The following is an 8,131-nucleotide window of genomic DNA, read 5'->3' as shown; positions in this document are numbered from 1 at the left end:
GACATATGACATGACATGACGTGACGCGCCATAACTTCCTTGATCGAAAAGTCTGGATCCTGTGCAGTGTGTTTGGAGATGAAAGACACATTGGTGCCGAAAGGGGGTTAGATGTTTGGAATGGGCGACTTGTAGTGGACTTGCACGAGTGGTGTGAACTCATGTCACAGATGCGGAGTGGGGGGAGGCGTGTGTGGTCGCGTTTGCCGCGTGTGTGCGGTTTGTGTTGTTTATGTCGGTTCTCAAGACGGGCACGGACAAGCAAACGAAGGAAGCAAAACGGCAGACTCATGAAGCACACTTAAGATCGGTGAAACGAAAAAGAAGGCAGTCATCATCCACTCACTCATACACATAAGCAACCAAGCCACCAAGCAAGCCACCACGCAAGCCACCAAGCAAGCAATCAGCCATCAATTACCACTTGAGCAAGCAATATATCGCACCATCACCAAATCATGAGCACATTGTGCCACCATGCCAGCTTCGTCACGCCGTCCACCGCGGCTGCCGCCCCCATCAGGAGAAGAGGCCACTGCACCACTGGCGCCCAAAGGTGAAGCAGATGCACACGCCGAGGATCAGGCCTGCAAGAGACGGGTCCACGCCACTTCCCTGGACAGCCAGGTCGCTTGCCTTGACAAACCCGTCAAGCACGCGCTGGGCTTTCGCGCGACGCCGACGCCGCTCTGCCTGCGCGCATGCAACAGAGGAGAACAGGTGCCGCAGCGTATTGGAGTGAGGGAGTGAGTGGTTGAGTGTGGGCGTGATGTTACATGCGCGATTGGCGCTCTGAGTAAAGGGGTATAGCTGCGAGGTACACGTACAACGGCAGCACACAACACACAAGCACGCAACACACAAGCACACAATACACAAGCACGCGAGCAACCAACACGCGCACGTACGCACACACACACACACACAAGCATGCACACACACACACACATACATAGCATTGTGCTCAACATTCATACACAAACACGCAACACATGAGTTCTCACACTCATGCTCACCTCCTCCACTTCCTCGGCGATGGGCTGGCCGTTGCAGTTGTAGCAGACGGGTCCGTTCAACTCGGCCTCCTCGTCACTGCAAGCAAGAGAAACACAGTGCCCCACACCATCACACAGCACACCCATGAGCGTTCATCTACGCAAGTCGTTACATCGGCAACTGCACACACATGTGCACGTCAATCACGCGCACACACACACTACAAACGCACGCGCACACACACACTACAAACGCAATCACGCACACACACACACACACGCACACACTACAAACGCAATGACACACACGCACACGCACAATATTGAACTATAGAATCACACAATCACACAGCCGAGTGCATGTTCACTTACGATGAGATGGTGCTGCTTGCAACACCATCACCGCCATTGCCACCAACGCCGTCGCCGTCGTCATCACCACTCGCCCACGCCTGCAAGAGCACAGGGCTGCCATTCTCGTCGCTGCTTTTGTCAGCATCATATCTGCCAACGCCGCCACCTTGGTCGAGCGACCACTGAGGCAGGTCGCCCCACTCCACCATGCCCTCCTGTGAGCGCGTGCTGTTGTTGCGGCGACGCTGAAACTGCTGCTGCTGCTGTGCTGTAACCTCCGTCACTGATGGCGGTGGTGCAGCCATGTAGTCTGTGGGCAGCGCAAACCAGCGCAGCTTCTGCATGCTTCACCAGCGCAGCTTCTGCATGCTTCTGCTCAGCACGACCTTCTGCGGGGGATTGGCGCGGCGGTCCCGTGCGCGGGCCTCCTCAATGGCCGCCCACGCCTCGTCCAGCAGGCGGCGGTAAGCGGCCCTGTCCAGTTGCGTGTAGGTGTCCTTGGATGGCAGCACAACATCCGCTGTTGTTGCGTTGTGGTTGCTTGCGCGCCTGGCACTGTCCTTGTGCTTCGTCAACTGCAGATCCCTGAGTCGCACAACGGGCGGTGGCGACTCAACTACGCGCCTGTGCTGCCACAGCCCCGTCTTGGCGTTGAACACGTACTCCGGAAGCAGTTTCCACCCGTGATCAGCAATCATCGTCACTGCATCAATAATGTAGCTTCGCGCATCCGCGTCCAAAAAGTAGGGGAAGTTCAGCCGCGTCCTGTGTGTGTGTGTTGGGGGGGGAAGAAAAAAGGGGAAGTGAGGGAGAGGGAGGGAGAGGGAGCGGCATGCGCACACACATGCACAGCACACAATTGAGCACGCCCGCGCATGCATACGCGCACACACGCACACATGTGTACACACAACTACGCATGCATATGCACACACATGCACGCGCGCGCACACATGCACACACAACACTGCTGCTGACCATCCTGGCTTGATGCCCTCGTAGCCCTTGGCCACCTCCTTTGCAAACGCCTCTGATTCGTGCTGCGTTACGTGGAGCAGGCGGTGCCCATACGGACCCGCACATGAGCACCCTGCAGGTTCACACGAGTCGGGTTGGTTGGTTGATGCAGAGCGCGGCAAACAAGGCGTGGGAGTGAGCACAGTACAGATGTTGTTGTTTGAGGGTATGTGTGTGTGTGTGTGTGGGGAGGGGTTGTTGTTGGATGCAACAGGAGACTATGAATTGCTGTCCACATGTGGCATTAGGAAGACATGACAAACACATACATACAGATGACACATGTAAACATATAACATATTACATACACATGCATACACATGCACACACACACGTGCACACACATGCAAACGACACATACATACACAAATACACGAACATATACACGCAAACACACGCACCTCCACGGGATTGGATGCCAAAGAGGTCGTTGAGCAAGGCCACGACAAAGTTGTGGTGCAGGAACTTGTCGCCTACGCGAATGACAAAGCTGGTGATGGTCAACTTGGGCAGCTGCTGGCGACCCAGGAGAAGAATGTTCTTGTTCTTGCACCAAACCTGCAGCGTTGCATTGGTGCGGGGGAGGGTGGGGGGGGGGGGTTGAACAGACACGTGATTGATGCGATGAGACATGACACGCAACGCACGCACGCGCACGCACAGAGACACGCAAGCATCTGAGCAAACAAAACAAAATACAGACACAGACTAGGCACGCACGCTCACACACCAACAAAAACACATCACGCACGTTGAGGGCGGCGCGAAGGGAGTTCATCTCCAGGGCGTGGATGTTGTGCACGCCAATGTCCATCTTCAGCTTGAAGACGAGCCCGCAGCGGATGGAGCCGACAATGTCTGGTGTGCCGCCCTCCTCGCGCGTCTCAATGTCCGCCTTGTACTTGTGGCGCGTGGGCGACACAAACTCCACCGTGCCACCGCCGGGGTGGACTGGCGATGCGTTGTGAAACAGTTCGCTGCGCGCCACCAGCACGCCAGGCGTGCCCGGCCCACCGACAAACTTGTGCGGGGAGATGAAGACGGCATCAAGGTACGCGTCCTTGTCGGGATAGCGACTCAGCTGCATGTCAATGTCGACGTACGGTGCAGCTGCCGCGTAGTCGAAGAAGGCAAGGGCGCCGTGGCGGTGCAGGGCCATGGCAAGCGCGGGCACATCCGTCAGCACGCCCGTGACGTTGGAGCCGGCAGAGAAGCTGCCAATCTTGAGCGGCCTGTTCTTGTAGCGCTTGAGCATGGTCTCCAGCACGCCAATGTCGATGCGGCCATCGGCGCGGGCGGGGATGGTGATGACGGTGGCCAGCGTTTCGCGCCAGCTCACCTCGTTGCTGTGGTGCTCGTACGGCCCAATGAACACCACGGGCCACTTCTTGTCTGGAATGGACTGCGAGAGGCCGTATTTCTCGAGCACGTCGTGCGGGACGGCCATCTCCAGCACGCCAATCATCTCAGCAATGGCGGCGGTGGACCCGGACCCCGTGAACAGCACCACGTGCTCGCCGCGGATGCCCCCGCACGCCTGGCGCACAATGTCGCGCGCCTCCTCACGGAACTCCGTTGTCTGCAGGCCCGTGGCGGATGCTTCCGTGTGCGTGTTTGCGTACGTCGGCAGCACCACGGTGCGAATAAAGTCCTCGATGAACGACACGGCCCGCCCACTCGCCGTGTAGTCTTGACATGTGTGTGCGTGTGTGTGTGTGTGTGCGTGTGTGTGTGTGTGTGCGAGAGTGAGTGTGTGTGTGAGTGAGTGTGTGGGTGAGCGAGTGTGTGTGTGTGTGTGGGTGAGAGAGAGAGAGAGTGTGTGTGTGTGTGTGGGTGGGTGGGTGAGAGAGTGAGTGTGTGAGCGTGGGCGGGAGCATACCTTAGTGTGTGTGTGTGAGTGTGTGTGTGTGTGTGCGAGAGTGAGTGTGAGTGAGTGAGTGAATGCGTTTTGGGTGGAATCACGATGCAGCGATCGCGAATGCCGCTGGTTGTTACCTGCATAGACGATGGGCTTGCTGCCAAAAGGGCCTGAAAACGATTCAACGAAAAGGATTGAGCACGAGCGCCATTGACAAGGTGAGGGCCAACCAACCAACCAACCAAGCAAGCAAGCAAACAAATACGTACCGTGAGTGAAGGTAGCAACACAAGCGCGCACATACACATACACACACGTGCACATACACATACACACACACACTCATTCAAACCTGAAAGCGATGTTTGGGAACCAATGACGGCTTGGCGGACCCGTGCAACCTTCGCCATGGTCTCAGCGTCCAGCTTCTCGCCCTCGCCATCTTTGGTGCCGTGTGCCACCGCTGCTGCCTCATCGCCCTGCTTCCCTGTTTCCTTCAGCACATGTCGACCGACAACCACGTCATCGGGCAGGGCGGGCTGCTCCAACTCGCAATCGGATCGCGCGGTGATGTGGTGCGCATGATGATGATGATGGTGGTGGTGGTGGTCTTCGGCGTAGCTGCTGTGATCGTGGCTGCCGTTGCCCGTCGTGGTGGAGGAGCTGCCGCCTCCAGCATCTGTTGCGTCTGTCGCGCCTGTTGTGCCACCCATGGTTGTTCTGCTTGCCTGTTCTTGCTCGTTGCTTCGTTGCTTCGTTGCTTCGTTGCTTCGTTGCTTCGGCTTGGGGGAATTGGGTACAAGCAGCAACCAGAACGAGGCTGTCCTCGCTTGGTCAGCCAACCACTCAGGACATTCTCTTGACTGGTTTGTTGCGTCATCGCCTTCTTTGCTGTTGGGGGCGTTTTCGTTCTGGTCGTGAATTGCGCAATGCGGTCTCTGGTTTTGCGCTGCCGCGAACGTTTTGGTGCTGCGACACAACATGCTATCGCGGACTGTGTTGGTGTGTTGTGTCTTTTTGGTCGCTTGGTTGGTTGGTTGGTTGGACATCAGTGCAGCAGAGGAAGACACACACAGGGCAAGCAGATTGACACACAGGCCACACACGAAGACACACTAAGATGCAATGCAGCAAGACATGACATCACAAACACACGCACGCATCACATCACATCACAAACACACACAAACACACACGTCACAAAACGCAGCCATCCCTCTCAAGGGAGATGTGGCTGGGACAAGAACGCGCGCCATTCCACGGGGTTGATGAGCTCTATCTCGTAGAGCAGGATGGCAACGTCGTCCCACTCTGTCGGGCGGTTCTCGTGCATGCCGGCTACCACGTCCCGCACTTCGTCAGGGCTGAGTGCCATGTGCTCCGGCACACCTTCAAAGAACGCCTGCGCACGCTGCAGGTCTGTGGCGGCGGGGTCGAGTGGCGGCATGCTGTCCATGCGGGCGCGATACGCCTTGAGTTGGTGGTCGTGCGGCTCTTCCCCAAAGTACTTGCCGTACGCCGTTAGGCCGTGCTCGTTGCGCCAGAAAGGGTTGTTGCCGAGGTCGATGAGATGGTTCATGACATCGCGGAGGCGAGCAACGCCAGCATAGTGGATGGGAAGGTTGCCGCCGTCCGTGCGAAGGTTCACTTCAGCACCCCGTCTAGCGAGCAGGCTGATGATGCTGATGGCGTCCCCCGTCGTGTTCATGGCAGCATAGTGCATGGCGGTTGCGTCGTTGTTCTTGCGCCTGTTCACGTACTGCGTGATCTGCTCGGGCGTGAAGTTCAGGTGCCGCAGACCGTCCAAGATGAGCTCCACCATGGTCAGCGAATTCTGGCAGGCATAGTGCAGCGGTGTCATCTCAACGGCAGAGACGGTCAGCAGGAGCTGCGGATGGCGCTCCAGGATCACGCGAGCAACCTCAACAAACCCAAAGTTGCACGCATACTGCAAGGGATTGATGCCGCCCGAGAAGGAGGCAATGCGAGGGTCAGCGCCAGCGTCGAGCAGCGCTTTGACAACCTTGACAACCCGATCCTCGGCCCACTCCTCTGGCCACTTCATCAATGCCACGCGAAGTGGCGTGTGGCCCTTCTCCGTCACCGTGTCGACCTCACTCGGATACTCGCGGATCAGGGACAACACAACATTGAGCGGCTGGTTCTCGATGATGGCGTTGGAAATGGGGTTGGGCGGAACTGCCTGTGTGTGAGTGAGTGTGGGTGCGTGTGTGTGGGGGGGGGGGAGAGGGTGCAGATGTGTGAGTTAGTGAGTGAGTGTGTGCGTGTGAGAGTGAGTGAGTGAGTGAGTGAGTGAGTGAGTGAGTGAGTGAGTGAGTGAGTGAGTGAGTGAGTGAGTGAGTGAGTGAAGCGGCGTCAGCAACACCCACCACAGAAGTGAATACGAAAGAAAGGTGTGAGCAAGAGTGGGTCAAGACTTGGGGGTTCAACACACACACACACACACACACACACACACACACACACACACACACACACACACACACACAAACACACACACACACACACAAAAGAGCGCGCACACACACATACGCACAGGTGGTGGATCTCGCCAATTGAAGTCCAAGCGCCGACGGCGACTCATGGTAGCACGGGGAGAGCGAGAGATCTGTTGTTTCATTCATGCGCCATGTCGTGCGGACAGGGCATTGTGCTATTGTGAGTATCGCAGGTCAAGGCGTTTGTGTCGGCTCTGGCTGTACCCCAAGAAGATCGCTGGCATCCCTGCACTTGTTCGTGTGCCACACTCAAGTCATCGAGCCAGTGGGTCACTCACGCCCGCAAACGTCATGCATGGTCTTCTCCAACAGCAGCAACACCAGCAGGAACACACACACACACACACACACACACACACACACACACACACACACACACACACACACAGTCATCCCAATGCACACTCACTGAAAAACAAACAAAGGAAAAGTGATGTTGTGGACAGCGTTTTGGGGTTTTGCGGGGACAAGCTGTGAGCGCGCCATGACACACCACAACACATGGCGGACTCGTGACACATCATGTCACAGACACATCACACGAAAAAGTTGTGTGTCTCAACGCATCGCGCTCTCCCTCATGACATGAGTGTACTGCATTCGTGTGCGCACATCATGCACATGTGTCGTGGGAGATCGTTTATGTGCACGTACTACGCAAAGGAAGATGGACAGGTAAGGAGAATTGACAAGGTGAGGGCAATACATACTGCATGTACACCACACACACACACACACATGGATTCATCGTGTCACATACGGCAAGGTCGCTTACAACAACACGCACAAGCGTTCGCATACGTCATGAAAACAAAGAGTCGTTGCGTTCACAGGAAACATGCGCACACTCACACGCACGCACGTACAGGCAACAAGGGAACAGGCTACACGAACGATACACGAATATCGCTCTTCAGCAAGGCGTCCTTGCTGTGCGTTGGATAGCTCAGGTGCTGCCTGTGTCGCTGGTGCTGTTGTGGTTGTGGGTGTTGATATTGGTGTTGTGGGTGCCGTCGTTGTTGTTCGTCCTGGTGTGGTTGCGGTTGCGGTTGGTCTACATCCATGCCGCCACGTGCACCCCCAACGTCGCTTCGCCCAGCGTCGTTCGTGTTGTCGCTGCTGGCGTTCGACAGCTGTGGAAGCGAGCAGCCATTCGGTACAGCCACAGTCGCTGCTGTGTTCGCCTTGTGGCCCCGTCGCTGTGGTGGGCGCTGCAGCAACACCCGCCCTCCACACATCACCGCCCCATGCTGCTGCTGCTGCTGCTGTTGGCCTTGTTCCTCTGTGTTGTCTCTCAAGAGTAGATGAGCACCAGCCTCAACCATGCCATTCACACCGCCATCACCATCCGCATCATCAACAACACCAGTGCATATGACGTCACAACA

At 56.7% G+C, this 8,131-nt stretch overlaps 5 protein-coding genes across 5 annotated transcripts in view; 1 reads left to right on the top strand and 4 right to left on the bottom strand.

The window, feature by feature from the left end:
- PTSG_08841 (uncharacterized protein) overlaps positions 1 to 111 on the top strand; it is a gene marked incomplete at both ends in the record, with an annotated part of 2,570 nt that extends 2,459 nt beyond the window's left edge. Inside the window, one exon of the mRNA XM_004990171.1 lies at positions 68 to 111. Coding sequence (XP_004990228.1) covers positions 68 to 111 — 44 coding nt within the window. The remainder of the gene's footprint in view (positions 1 to 67) is intronic.
- A 408-nt stretch (positions 112 to 519) lies between these two features.
- On the bottom strand, positions 520 to 1,693 carry PTSG_08840 (uncharacterized protein; the record flags this gene model as incomplete). The annotated part of the gene is made up of 3 exons (XM_004990170.1): positions 520 to 693; positions 1,017 to 1,092; positions 1,368 to 1,693. The coding sequence occupies 3 exons, from the start codon at positions 1,691 to 1,693 to the stop codon at positions 520 to 522; spliced, it is 576 nt and encodes a 191-aa protein (XP_004990227.1).
- Positions 1,694 to 1,696: 3 nt separating this feature from the next.
- Positions 1,697 to 5,004, bottom strand: PTSG_08839 (aminotransferase; the record flags this gene model as incomplete). The annotated part of the gene is made up of 6 exons (XM_004990169.1): positions 4,577 to 5,004; positions 4,362 to 4,394; positions 3,118 to 4,055; positions 2,768 to 2,924; positions 2,328 to 2,439; positions 1,697 to 2,114 (listed from the first exon to the last, which is right to left on the bottom strand). Exons 1-6 carry the CDS (start codon positions 4,935 to 4,937, stop codon positions 1,697 to 1,699), a joined length of 2,019 nt encoding a protein of 672 aa, XP_004990226.1. The 5' UTR covers positions 4,938 to 5,004.
- A 218-nt stretch (positions 5,005 to 5,222) lies between these two features.
- PTSG_08838 (uncharacterized protein) lies at positions 5,223 to 6,829 on the bottom strand (the record flags this gene model as incomplete). Its single annotated transcript, XM_004990168.1, has 2 exons — positions 5,223 to 6,427; positions 6,782 to 6,829. 2 exons carry the CDS (start codon positions 6,827 to 6,829, stop codon positions 5,444 to 5,446), a joined length of 1,032 nt encoding a protein of 343 aa, XP_004990225.1. The 3' UTR covers positions 5,223 to 5,443.
- A 538-nt stretch (positions 6,830 to 7,367) lies between these two features.
- Positions 7,368 to 8,131, bottom strand: part of PTSG_08837 (TKL/LISK/LIMK protein kinase) — a 5,715-nt gene continuing 4,951 nt past the window's right edge. The window contains exon 12 of the mRNA XM_004990167.1: positions 7,368 to 8,131. This exon is cut by the window's right edge and continues 505 nt beyond it. Within this exon, the coding sequence (XP_004990224.1) occupies positions 7,628 to 8,131 (504 nt within the window). The 3' untranslated portion in view covers positions 7,368 to 7,627.

The sequence above is a fragment of the Salpingoeca rosetta genome (genome assembly GCF_000188695.1).
Source record: "Salpingoeca rosetta unplaced genomic scaffold supercont1.25, whole genome shotgun sequence".
NCBI classification, from domain to species: Eukaryota; class Choanoflagellata; order Craspedida; family Salpingoecidae; genus Salpingoeca; species Salpingoeca rosetta.
The sequence above is the reverse complement of the archived record's forward strand: the minus strand, read 5'-3'. Positions and strand labels throughout refer to the sequence as shown.